The 14024-nt window shown below is 48.7% G+C and overlaps 1 protein-coding gene across 8 annotated transcripts in view; it reads left to right on the top strand.

Annotated features, from left to right (window-relative positions):
• Positions 1-14024, top strand: part of limch1a (LIM and calponin homology domains 1a) — an 80737-nt gene that overhangs the window by 6151 nt on the left and 60562 nt on the right. For 3 of the 8 annotated variants that reach the window (XM_048995601.1, XM_048995599.1, XM_048995597.1), the window contains exon 1: positions 9195-9417. The exons of 2 other annotated variants lie outside the window; for them this stretch is intronic. In XM_048995601.1, coding sequence (XP_048851558.1) covers positions 9286-9417 — 132 coding nt within the window. In that variant the 5' untranslated portion in view covers positions 9195-9285. Of the gene's footprint in view, positions 1-9193; positions 9418-14024 lie in introns of those variants that run through there. 3 more of the 8 variants (XM_048995602.1, XM_048995596.1, XM_048995604.1) reach the window with 2 other exon arrangements.

Here is a 14024-nt window from a genome sequence, read left to right as displayed (position 1 = left end):
GGCCAATTAGAGAAGCAGGAATTTCACTCAGGCATGCAGGAATGACACTCCACTCTGCAGAACATTTTCCGTGGTCACAAGGGGGTAATTTTACGACTGAGTTTTAGGGCCGCTATTAATAAAAGTAAAAATATCAAACCGTGAGAATAAAGACATAATAATTCGAGAATAAAGTCATGAGTTTTTGGAACATGGTTTTATATTTGATTTTTTATCATGTAATGGCCTTAAAAGTTTTCATAACAAGACTTCTCATCTACCTATTGTATGGCTTCAAGGGTGGGGGGCTAAGGGGGTGGGGGGGTCAGTTTGACAGCTAGACTGACTTGAGCAGCTGACTATAGCTACTGCGTCATATTCGGTGCCTTGACATGAGAGGCTGCGTGACAGTTGCTTCCTGACTAGTAAAATTATCTGAGTGCTCAAGTGTCCTGGAGCTTTTCTACGCTCCTCTTGCATGCGTATGGATACTGTCAGGCTCATTAAGGTCCATCTCAGTCGCATTGTGTTCTTTGTCTGTGCATTGTTACAAAGATAGATGGATAGATACATGATAGATGGATGAATGGATGGATGCTTGAACTTTATAAATCGCACTTTAGAAATCTCGGAAATTTCGGTGTTACAGCAGCAGATTAAAAATGGGGCAGAAACTGCGCACGACATAAGAGCACAAGAGACACAAATAGTGTGTAAGACCTGTACTAAGTGACAAGCGGCAGAAAATGTAACCATGACAAACACAGGCCATGAGGTGAGGCGGGTCATTGGGGGGGAAATACTAGTAATACTATTGACGGCAGCAACAGCAATACTAAAAATAATGACAAAGACAAAACAAGTAGTAGTAATAATAATAGTAATAATAACTTTGATAATTGTACTAATCATAATAATAATAATAATAATAGTGATAATAACCATAATAATAAGAATAATAATTATCGTGCTAATAAATTCATGGTAATAGTGCAATGATGCAGGGAGGCTGAGGCTCCCTCTGCAGTGCAGGTGTGTGCGTGAGGCTCCCTCTGCAGTGCAGGTGTGTGCGTGAGGCTCCCTTTGCAGTGCAGGTGTGTGCGTGAGGCTCCTTTGCAGTGCAGGTGTGTGCGTGAGGCTCCCTCTGCAGTGCAGGTGTGTGCGTGAGGCTCCTCTGCAGTGCAGGTGTGTGCGTGAGGCTCCCTCTGCAGTGCAGGTGTGTGCGTGAGGCTCCCTCTGCAGTGCAGGTGTGTGCGTGAGGCTCCCTCTGCAGTGCAGGTGTGTGCGTGAGGCTCCCTTTGCAGTGCAGGTGTGTGCGTGAGGCTCCTTTGCAGTGCAGGTGTGTGCGTGAGGCTCCGCTGAGAGCAGTGCTGATTGCATTGTTCGCCTCTTTCACCTACATACCCTATTTTTATCCGGTTTCATGCCGCGACGAGGTTCTTTCAGGGCTTGGCGGCTGCTGCTGCTGATGCCTCTGGCAGATCCCGGTGTAATTTTTGCCCCAGGTCAGGAGGACGGCGCTGAATGTGTTCCATTCAGAGGGGTGTGGCCTGCCCACACCCCCCCCCCCCCCCAACCCCTGGGCCTCTTGAACTCACTTGTTCTCCACTCTCTGCCCCAACAACAATGCGGCCGGTCACCCACTCCGTGGCCTGCGAGACAATCGCCCCTCAGCTGAGCTCTGTGTGCCGGAACATTCCTCTGCGGTCCCCCCAGCCTTGACCAGCCAGACCTATTTTTGTGTCCCATGCGGGTTTTATATAGAAACGACACATGGCACGAGCCGCACAGGAGTCGAAAGCGTGATGGGGGTGTTTCTGCTCGTCAGTCTTAGCTGCTGCCCATAGCTTGTCGTGCTCGAATTTACTCTGAGGTTCAGTATTTCATACGCGTAGCACGTCTAGTTACGTTAATCTTGATTGGATACCAGTGGGCGGCCATTCTGTTCTGGTGTTATCAGTACGCATCTGGGGGGCGATAACGGTGAAACCGATTTCCGGTCTGCAACACTGTCATGGGTTCACTGAAATTAAAAGTAAACAAGCTGCATTCTAAATCCCTGCATTCTGTCGACATTCAGTAATACATACTGTATACTTCTACTTAATCTTTAATCCCAGCTGTACACTGTAGTATAGTCTCTATTGGACATTAATGAATGTGTTTCATCTACTGGAAAATTAAGCTAGACCTGCACACAGGCCCATGTTATAATGCTGTCGTACTTTTGTCTCTGAATGTACACCAAAAGTGGGCAAAATTGTGGAAACACTTCCAATTTTTAGAAACTGCAGGATTTTATCCAACTGTTGCTCCAGTAACTCATTTAATCATCCAGAGTATATTTTTAAACATTCTTTGATTTAAAATAAATTTTTTTTTTATAAACATTACCACCAATATTCGTGTGGTAATTTTTTTAAGCGTAATGCCCAAAACGTTAGGCGTCTCCACAATTTTGGCCACTAGTATATAGCTGATTATATGAAAAGAGGTGAATGAATACCTGCACTAAGTGAACTCCTCTAAGTTCCGTCGCTCCATCCAGCCTGTCAGCCTGTCTGTCATGGTATTTATGGGGTCATAATTGTGTCCGTTTCTAAAAACCTACGGTCTCAGAAAGTTCTGGTCATTGGTGGAAGGGTGAGGTTCCGAGAAGGACTGAATGTAGAGGGATGTGGACGTTCCCCTGCTGGATTCCTGCCATTCCTCTCTCCCCTGGACATTTCCACATGTAGTTTTTTCCTCCTCGTCTCTTGCACTGGAGCTTTGACTCTTGGAGGGGGGCGTAACCGCTTTCCTTTCTGCCGCGTCGCTGCCCCTACAGCAGGAAGGCATGCAACAAGGCCGCATTGTCCTTGACTGATGAAACATTCGAAAAATGTTCGTGACTCGGACTTGGCGGAGCGGGATGCACGTTTCTTGCGTCTTTATTTTTAATGGGTTTAATGCTTTTAATGTATTGTATTTGTTGCTGGTAACCAAGCAACCAGAACACACGGCACAAGTCTGAATTTTGACAAGTTCACCAAGTGCCTGGTTTCTCTGTGTGGCGTGAGAGAACTTTTCATGTGGCAGGTTCACCAGTGAAAACGTTAATTATGAATCTTGCCATTTGTGCAGAGGAATTCTTTAGACATACAGCAAAGCTGGGGTCTGATGTTTATGTGGCACACCTGTAGGGTTTAGGGTTGAGGACCTTTCTCAAGGGTCCGATGGGGATGTGACCTTTTTTTTTTGCCGATTTACAGGGTTTGAACCAGCAACCTTCCGGTCACTAACACAGAGTCACACTCCACCATTGGAAGAAAAGCGAACATAGGGTGTGTGGGATAAGAGAGTCCAAAGTTGAAGATGCCAACTGCAGTCTTCCTGAAATGTTTGGTGGTGGCATTCAGCAGAGGTGTAGCGGTGTTCAGGACATGATTGGAGAGGAAACAAACCCAGACATGGCTGCCATTTCAACATAATCAACATAATCCCCTCCCCCCCCCTTCACACCCCCGATCTGAAACGGGATGAACAGAGAATAATCTGAGAGAACGGGATGCTGTGGAAAATAGCTGAAGAGAAGCACTTGGTTTCCATCACCGTGTGCCAGCTAGTGGAAGTGCTGGGGGCCATTCTCCATGAATCCTGCACCTGTTTGGGCTCACGCTAACTGCCCCCCCCCCCCCCCCGCTGCAGGGGAAACAACTGCATCCTCCTGCTGATTATGGCACATAAATTATTTTAAGGTTTTACTTCCCCCCCCCCCCTCATTGTTTCCAAGCACGCTACACTTCCTGTAGCTTGCGCCTATCTGTACCCCGTTAGGGCTTTGATTGACAGGAAGTACAGCTGCCCTGTCTGCCCGATTTTAAAGACTTGTGCCCATGTCCCGAAGCCATGCGCCACTTGCTAGACTCGCTTTTTCAGGTAATGTAAACTTCATTTTATAAAAATCCGTGACCGCAATCAAAAAACTAAAAAAAAACGCCAAAAGAGCAGGTTAGGGTTGGGTAGGGATTAAGGTCATCGTGATGGGATTAGAGTCTAACCCAAAGAATTGAATGTAGAATCCCCACAAATTACAAACCTGTATGTATGTGTATATATGTGCGAATGTTCGTTTGTGTGTCTCGCTAATGTGTCCCTCTGGATTACGGCCTCGCCCTCTGGACGGGAGTTTTGCAGGGAGGAAACGTGAGCTGGTGCTCCAGTGAAAGGATGATGGGCCCCTGTCATTGTTTGCACATTAAAGCACCGTCATGAGCCTGTTACCTTTTGCACTTGAAGTTCATGACCTCCATTAACTCCATGAAGGGCTTTGCCTGCGCATTCCTGCCGCATCCGGGCTGAATAACCCATCGGTCTGATTAAATCTCTCTACATATCAAGGGACCGGACTGTTCACTTGGTAATTCAAACAACAAACTGATGGTTTCTGAGGTAGCCCGGTATAGTCGTGACTCGATTTGGTTTGTCTTGTGTAGATTTGATGCCGAACTGTTTCTACCATTAATGACTGTATGTGTGGACTTCTCCAGTTTCACATTAGTGTTTGTATAATTACTTCCGGCATGTGCTTCATGGCATTTATTGAGCTGAGTTAGGTGATACTGGCCTCTAAATGATATGGCTGAGTGTAGCTTGGTAACTGTATAATATAGACAGGTGAATATAGAGCCCTATTCATAGCTGTATACCCACAATTAGGGTGTGACTGAGTGACATTTCATGGAGCTTCAAGGGAAGGTTCAGTTTCAGAAAAAAAACTTTCAAACTCTCTGCTTGAGTCAGTCTCTTCATCTGGATTTCCCGAGAAACCTAATACTGATAACAAGATTTTAACTTTTTTTAGCAAGTCTGACAGCCCTGTGTTTGCACTATTCCAAGTTTCACTGTTATTTTGGGTCAGGTTCTAGCTAAATGTTTGGAACGCCAGTTTGATCGGTACCAGTCCGGCTTGGTCACATGACCTGGCAGATGGTTTGTAAGCCCCGCCTCCTAGCCAGTGACAATGTCCTTTTGTGTCCAGGTTCCTCCTGAAAGCCGATTTCGGCGTATGACACAGCTGGAAATGACGCCTGCGACAGCCGCCTCCTGTACGCCACCTAGTGTGCAGTACGGGAAAATTAATCACCACCACCACCCACCCCCCCCCCCGACCTCGGGCTGTGATGAGGAAGACCTTTATCTATTGAAGCCAAGCGATTGTATCTCAGACCATCCTGTATCGGAATCATCACTTCCCAAGCGGAGGACCTGCATCGGGGTGTACTGTCTGCCTGCTGGATGTGTGTGTGTGTGTGTGTGTGTGTGTGTGGGGGGGGGGTACAGATACCTCGTCTGGCAGCCAAAACACTGTGGTGTGGCCTCCCGCATGACACTGTGTCAGAGCCAGTGATGAGCGGCTGAGGTGTGAAGCCACACGCCAGGGTGAGGGGGCCAGTACTGGCTCTCCACTGGTGAGGAAGAGTCAGTCTCTGCGTGTTTGTGTCCAATCCCACCTTGTTCCTCGGTTTCCCCAGCTCCCTCTCCCACTGGATGCTCTTGGTTTAAGCGGTTTAAACGTTGACCGCCCATCCGGAAAGTGGAGCCAGTGCCAGTTCTGGCCCCTAACATTGGCGTGTGCGTATTTTGCTTACTTGTACAGTATCAGTCAAATGTTTGGACACACCTACCCATGGAAAGATTAATTTAATCTATTCTCAACACTGTTCTCTACATTTTAGAGTAATTCTAAAGACATCGAAGCTATAAAATTACATATATGGATTAGGCACTGACCAAAACATTTTTGTTTTGAACAAAAATACATATAATTTGTCAGGGGGGGGACTCTGTGGGTTAAGACTCAGAAGGTTGGTGGTTCAAATCCCGTGATCTGCATTGGGTTTTTGGACAAAGCCTTTAACCCCAATTGCTCCAGGGACTAGCTGACCCTGAAAATCATTTGTGTTTATTCATACCTCCCCCCCCCCCCCCCACTGACCTCACAGTCAGTGGAGGTGCTACTCGTGTCTATTTTGGGGTTTAAAAGGGGAGCTGTGTGTGGGCCAGCCATTTGTCGGCTATTTGTTATGACCTGTTGTCAGTTTAAAGTCTTCTGTATCCCTGAAGGGCTTGACCTCTAACCCCCGACCCCCAAACCTTGCTCATGCCTGATTCTCCAACTTGACAAGCTGTACAGTGCAGCGTTAGTCAGGGGAGTGTGGCTGCGATGTCGTTTTTTTGTCCTTAACTAGTTCAGATGGTATATTTATAGTCTTAGCTAGGGGTAAGACCAGGGGAGAAGGCGTTCTGGAGGATGGCTGTCCAGGAACCAGTGCTCTGGGTCTCGCAGCCTGCGTTGCATCAGCATAAATACAACATTTATTTACTGGCCACTGTTAAGGTACTTATTTGTATAGGAGACACTTGTACCAAGCAAGTAATTGAGAAAAGCTGGGTCCGTCTGTCCTTACTGTAATTGAGGGTTAGGGGCCTCGCTTAGGGGCCCGATGGTGAAATCACTCAGGTGACCACTGGATCTGAACCAACGACCTTCTGACTACAGCAGCCTAACCCACAGAGACAAACACCACCTCTATGGAATTATATAATAACGGAGCAAAATCAACCCTGCAGTTTATCCTCGCTGGAACCTGCCTAGCATGACGAAATAATATAGTCAGGTTCGGTATCTGTGTCTGCCTTCTTCTCTTAGACCACTTCTGTCTCCCCCAGGAGAGTTTTAGTGCAATATTCCACTCAAAAAAAAGACATTTTAATTTAGATATCGTGACTTTCTCTGCATAGATGACTCACGATGCTTAACGAAGATTCAACAACGGCAGTAATAGGGTAATTATACTGGAATTAAAAATATAAAACCCTCAGATTTACAGTCTGTGTGGAAAGCAGCTTAGGACGACGTTCCCAGAGTGGGTGAACTGGGGGGGTTTCGTTCGTGTCTTGTGGTTCTTCCAATGGAAGTCGTCAGCCCTTAAGCAGATATAGCAGCATCGAGCTGCGATGGGCCCAATCTGGGCTGATGAAGAGTAACAGGGCAGCTAATTGTCCTTTTAACTTCAACTGGGGGTCCCTTACTCCCCCCTCTCTTTCCCAGGCTGTTTCTTTTAGGGGGAAACCGAAGGAAGACTGACATGCCCCTCTTTTCACGTCCGGGGAGGGGGGCGCAGTCGGCAAAGCGGGACCCCTCCAAGGCAGCCAGGCGGACAATGCCGGGATTCCTACACACGTCTGGGATGGGGGGCTTATCTCACAATGGTGCCACTATAGCGAGCTCTGGGGCTGGCGTGAGTGTGGGTGCTGCCAGGTGAAGGCCCTCTGGGATTGGGCGCTGGCTTGGGAAAGTGGCACCCATGAATGCCCGGAGGGCAGGAGACGGCTCGGCGTGCCCGATGCCCCTTTGTCGGGGGAGGTGTCGCTAGGCAAATCCTGCCTACTGCAGCTAGACTCAGTGCAGCCCGATCTGTGTGTGTGTGGCTTATTTTTTTCTTCCTGTTTGCCATGGAGACCAATAATAGGTGATTAACCAGATTAACCTGCTTTCTTGACGAGTAACACATTTAATTACAGCTGGCCGCACTTTGTGCAAACGCACTGGATGTGTGAAAGGCTGTTTACGCGTAGCCCTGCTCCAAGGCGCAGATGCGGCCAATCGGGTTTCAGGATAAATCCTCCTGGTGATTCCGGCCGCTGCCGCAGTGTACATGCGCTTCGCTGTGACTCTGGAGGAGGCGCTGGTGCTGACTGGGCTGAGATCCAGCGGCCCGCTCCTCTTCCTGTGCACGGTGCCGTCTTGGGAGCCTCAATTTAACTCGCATGGATTCCTGACGGCTTCTAACCCTGTATAAATAGCACGCGGCATAGTCTGCAGCCTGTGGAATTGGGTGTGTCATTTTTTTGGGGTGGGGGGTCATGCGGCACACTGGCTCGAATAAAAAATGCCAAAAATGCTCGAATGATGTACAGTTCAGTTTGGGGAAAATTGATTGGGCCTGATGTCTCTGGACTGTGATTGGTGGATGAGTGTTTTGAAGTGGGTGTGGCTTGAAGGCTCCCCGATCCATGCCTCTGTGGAACTTCGGCCAATCGATCTCTATGCCGCTGTGTGTTCGGCGGGCCATGAACCCAGGGTTAGTTATGGTGGGCCCAACAAAAAAAATTCATTGAGGCATGTTTCCACCAATAGCAGCTACAGGCTTGAGATAGGCCTGGGGTGCCGCTAGAGATTCTGGGCCCCGTGAAAGGATATGTTCCAACTTTTTAGGGCCCCTGTCACTCGGAGGCCTATGAAATGTTCCTCCACCCCACCCCTTATGCCAACTGTACTGCCACCCGTCATGTGACCCAGCTACTGATGTCAGCATCACAGACGTTGCGCTGGTGGAGATAGTGTTGTTCTGCGTTGCTGCGGTAACAGTCGTTTCAGCTAACGAGCTATCGGCACATCTATAACTTTTTAAATATGTGTTTTGGAGTAAGCAGGGTAATTTTTAATCTATTTTTAAAGCTTGCATAGGATGCTTCCCCTCACCCCTGGCCCTGACCTCCAAACAGCAGACTGCATTTATTGCGAATAAGGAAGTAATTGATGGAGTTTGCGGCTGAGTTCGGGGGAGGTTAGCGTGGGCCGTGTTAAGCAGCGCTGCCCAGGGTCTGCCTGCCGTCTCAAGGGCATGAAGCAAGGCTGAAATGGTGCGATCAGGCAGCTACCCTGCACATACAGGTCTGTCTCCTCGCAGACTGTGCGATTCTGTGGCATTATTCTTATTAATATTGCTATTTAGCAAGTGGCAAGACCTGGAAAACCCTGCCAGGGATAAAGTGAGGGGAGAGGGGGTGACCCTGGACCATTTGGCCTGACAGCAGAGTTGGGGGGGGGTGGTTCTATGCCCAGCCTAGCACCCCTGTCGAGTTCGAAATGTGGTACTTGTACGGGTGAACAGCAGGCTTGAGACGTTTTTAGAATCTCCCCTGACGCCCCAAGAGAGCCGGTGCCCGAGCTACAGTGCTGATGGTAACCGCACCCCAGCGCTGACGGGTCCGGTGTGGTGTAGTCACCACCTGTGCCGACAGGTACAACAGACGCCCCGGGGGCAGCTGGGAAGGGAGGTGTGGGCTGCATCAGATTGCACTGGAATCAGAGCCCACCCTTGCACAAATATGTCCAGTGGTCTCATAATGGAGCCCTATTCCCTGATATTTTGATGGCAGTCTTTGGTTCTTTGGCCTGTGACCCAAAATGCCCTGCTCTCTCCTCCTTGACCTTTAACCTCAGGGTCCGAAGAAGGGGTTGCCGGCTCGTTCTTTGGCATGGAGGGGGACTGCTCACTCGCTGCCAAGTCCCAGCTGGCTGCGCGCATGGAAAACTTCGCCTGCACCGTGGTTTTTACTAGGCCAGCCCCTCAAGGACCCTGCCTTCCCCACATGAGGCCGTCCGTTAAGGTGCCTGTGTTTCCTGTCGGTAACACTTCTATTCTGGTGCCCTGATTGGTCTCGATGGTGTGCTGTAACCCTGTTAAATGTGGCCTCTTTGTGGCGCTGCACGCGAACATGCCCTCGTTGCCATCTAACATAAATGCCAAAATATGTCCGATTACCTTTTTCCGTGTGACATATGCACACATACTTCCTTTAATAATAAAAAAAAAAAACAACTTACGGTAAACCTATAGTTAACTACTCTTGCGTGAAGATTAGGATTCAAAACTAAACAATTAGGCTACTTCGGCGGGAGAGAGGATTAAATTATTCAACAACAGAAAACCACATTAAAAATTAAGCCAGTGAGTCAATGTGTCAAATATTATGAAAGAGGCAATTCCCTAATGGCGAACCTGATCTGAGGCCGGCACGCTAGTCCCCGCTAAAAACGGCCCCTGATATTCAGGGTCTAGTTCCGGTCCATATGCCCAGGTGGTGCCACCTCTGGCAGACCCTGTAGTGGCACTGCCATCCTATAAGTGCCCGAATTTATCCATCTGTCAGTCTGTCCATCCATTCATCCATCCACCCATGTTTTGCTGCTGGTTTGCAGTACGAAACAAAGCCCCCTTTGTCAGAATTCACACCCAGCAGGGCTGATTATATAAATAAACACGGTGCACCAACTGTAGATGGAAGCCCGCCGCATCAGTGGCACCCCCTACTGGGCGGAGCTGCGGTTGTGTGTAGATTGAGGCTTGCTAGTAAGCTCTGAAGGTAGCTGTATTTTCAGATTACTCCGTGCTTTGCCCAGGTTCCAGCTAAAGTCACTCGGCTTTCTATAATTCTGAAAAGTCAGTATTTTTTTCCTCCAATTAAAATTTTTACTTGAAATAGCAGCATTCGTGTAGCTGGGTATTTTGTTCGAAGTCAGTCCGACCCTAAATATATACTTAATCTTAACCCAAAACCAGAGGTTAATAGTTCAACTCCAGAAAGTCATAATCCAGACCAAGATCTAGCTGAGTTCTCTGTGACTGTGACTCTTTATGCTCAACTGGTTGGTTTAAACAAAATCTTGGTCTGGACTTTAACTTTTTGGACCTGAACTTTCCACCGCTGCCCTAAACCATGATAAACTGTGACATCACCAAGGGCAGTTTCCATGCTTAGTGGATGGATGGGATGGAATCATCCTTGGCAACCAAATTCTGTGTGTTGAATGTCTTGGTTTAACTGAAGCCTGAGTTAACTCACCGTCATCGGAGGTCTATCGAGCCGTGTTACTATGTAGTTTATCCGTGACCTTGAGATGGGCTCTTTGTGCGTAGAGACCCCCCACCCCCGGAAACACTGTGTACAACTAACGCTGTTTATTAAGATAGATTAGTTGCTGTAAACAGCCATGATGTTTGGCACCAGAGATGCGTTTCAGTCCAGACTGATGGACGGGCCGACTCTCCCACCGTAAGCTATCATCGCTGTACATGTGACACTGTCTGTAGTCGCTATGGCTGCCTGTGATTGGACGTTAAAGTCAGACCTTCAATGTTTTGCTGGTCGGTGAGCGCAGCACATGTATCTGAGAGCAGGTCGTGATCGATGCTGTTGAGTTTTACCTGCTTGCTGTATCGGCTGGTCGGCCCACCCTTCCTTCGCTCTTACTCCCGGTTCATACCACCTCTGCCGGCTTAATTACTAGACCTGTCATTAATGCGCTCTGTCGCGCTCCGCAGAACGGCCGGCGCTCATGTGAACGACACAGGGAGACGTCCATCTCGGCTGTTTGCTTTTCTTTGATGTCACTGTATTCGATCACGTTCTGTTAGTTCCTATTAAGGCGAATTAAATGATGATTTTCGCATATGGCCGGCTGTCCCTGTCAATTCTGACGATGCCTTCCTGCCGTCTGATCTTCAATGCTCCCTATCTGCCCCCGTTCCCCTGCCCCATGGCCCATTGCCCCCCCCCTGCCATTCCAGTTCTATTCTGCAGGTACTCTATGCTCTTGCTTGCTAAGCAGATGACTCACAATCCTCACAGTCTGCCTGCGCTGGGGGTGGGGTGGGGGGGGGGGTTGGCTGTAGGCTGTAGGTAAGCAGATAGAAAGCAGTTTGTTGGGTTCTGTACCGTTGTGTGAGTCCAAGCAGCTGATTAATCATGGCATCCTAAATGAACTCGGGGTGTTTTGATTTTTCTGTTAGCAGTAAATTTGCCGTTTTGTGTCAATCAACAATGAGCTACTTTTACGATTCTTTATTTATCAGAAGCTTTTGTCCGAACTGGCATAGAGAGAGCAGGATCAGCCAGGGTCTCTGGAGCAATGGGGGTTAAGGACCTCTATCAAGGGCCGTACAGCAAAATCTTTTCGCCAACTTTAGGATTGGAACCAGCGACCTTCTGATCCTAACCCACCGAACAGCAGCCGTGACGTTTAGATTTGCAAACATTCACGGTATCATTTATCAGTTGTTTAAATTTGCAGTTTAGTTATTTTCTGTGTTGAGCCAATCTCTCGGACAATGTCCCTGGTCGTCGAACATACCTTTGTGTTATTTTCTAATGGATTCCAGTCAGGAAGGCAGGAGAATAAAAATAATATGGGGTATGGAAAGAGGAGGGCCAGCCAGTAATTTAACGCTCATCGTGGAAAATGAGCGGGACGTTTCCCCGGATAGCTGAAGCTAGGTGTTGCTTCGGGTGACAGTTTTATTTTGGAATGGATTGTTCCATAGCAACAATCCAAAATCACCGTGTTGTGCCAGGCTGCCTCAGCGGCAGGACGAGATGATAAGTTTAGCCTTCAGTCATGGCAGTTATAGCTGCCGGAAGGTTCTACCCAAGCAGGGCGGCTCTGTCGTTCATTTCCACAGTGCGTAAGTGACGGAAAGGGCCTCATTGTGATCTGGCATTTGGCCCCGAGGCCAGAATAATTTAATGAGAAATTTCTGGGTCAGCACCAGTATTACATTTATTTTATTTTCTGGCTAATATTCCCAAAATTAAAAAAAAGAACGAACTCCTTATTTTCTCTTGGCGCCGTACGTGTCATCGTTGACGCACCACAATGAAATGTGTCCTGCATTTAACCCATATGTGGCATGACAGTGGACAGCTAATTCAGCACCCAGGGAGCAGTGCTTGGGGTGGTACCTTGCTGGTCTGGGATTCAAACCAACAACCTTTCCATGACGAGTGGGCTTCCCTAACCATTAGTCCACCACTGCTTCCCCTTAGAACTCGCTAATTACGAATGATGATGATGATGATAATGGTGGTGGTGTCCTGAACTTTGATCTTCAGACGGTGCTGACCTCCTTGGAGATGGCCAGATGTCCTGCAGAGAGCCACGTTCCAGATCTGCTCTGTACTCTCAGTCTTCCTTTGTTTTGGGAATGGTGGTGCAAGCGCCCGCGATAGAGATGGGTGCCATTGTGTCTCCTGCTGCTAGCTTGTTTTCTGTTTCCCATAAGGACAGTTAAACCACACAATGGATCTCTGCTGTTCTGGGTGTCTGGTTGTGGAGCTGAGCGGCGTTCCACCATGGGCCGTAGGCTGCAGGAGGGGCCCGTGTGTGACAGCAAGCTGAGAAGGAGGCGAGGAAGAGCTGGAGGCCTTGGCCCTGGAGTTATGGAGGCTAGTGCAGCCGCCCTGGTGGTTCACAAGGCGGCGCTGTTAGAGGTGGAGGGATGGAGTGGGTGGGTGGTGTGCAGCAGCGAGTGTATTTACAGCGAGAGCTACATCTACAAGGAAAACCGGAGAAGTTGTGAATTTGTTACAAGATTACAACAGCTGGGGGGTGTGTGGTAAAAGTTGTCGACCCTGGTGGGTCAAATTAATCTGATTTCTAATAAGTGTTAAACGGGCTGCATTATATTTACATTTTTAGACGTTTTTTGTCCAAACTGAGGCAAGTAGCACAATACTAACATATGTACTGCGGAGGAGTCGATTAGGCATAAGTGTGGATAACCCGAGTTCCCCGTGAATGCCTAGGTGCTAGTGTGCGTGGGGGGTCCTCTAACAAAGCAACTCATTGGCTGCTCATTGGCTGCCTGCAGTCGATGCATTGTTGTCCACTGGAGTAGAAGATTGGAAGGGAGGACTGGTGGCAGACATTAGGGAAGTGGTGGTACTAGACTTGGCGGGAAATTGCGGCGCCATCTTTTGGTGGGAGGTGCGCATTGCATGCCGGCCGCTTCTGAAGTGCGTTGGGGCACATCGCGGTTTGGGGTCCTCTCCGTCCAGCCGCGACGTCCTTTTGGGGATGACTGGGTACAGGTTCCGTGGGCCATCGCGCAGCACCGCACTTCCTTTGAATCATCGAATCATCCTCCACGAGGCGCTGGGGAGCGGGTATTTTTGGAGCAGGCGAGCCGAGTCGGTTGTATAACAAACTGCAGGATTGCACGCGTGTGCTTACCGGCGGTGAGCTCGGGATACAGCATTTTTAACGGCGCTCTGCTGGGCTGTCTCAGGGGGCGTTTCCCGGTACCCATTCAGGTTTGCTAGTTTTGCTAGATCGCTAATTTGATCGGGGGTGTCACCACCGGGTGGCGCTCTAACTGGCGACGCGTGTGTGGCCAGAGAAGAAGGGTGGGGGCAGGTTGTAGTCTGAAACACACCAA

The sequence above is a fragment of the Brienomyrus brachyistius genome, chromosome 25 (genome assembly GCF_023856365.1).
Source record: "Brienomyrus brachyistius isolate T26 chromosome 25, BBRACH_0.4, whole genome shotgun sequence".
Classification (NCBI taxonomy): domain Eukaryota; kingdom Metazoa; phylum Chordata; class Actinopteri; order Osteoglossiformes; family Mormyridae; genus Brienomyrus; species Brienomyrus brachyistius.
Note: the sequence above shows the minus strand (reverse complement) of the source record. Positions and strands in the feature narration are given on the sequence as shown.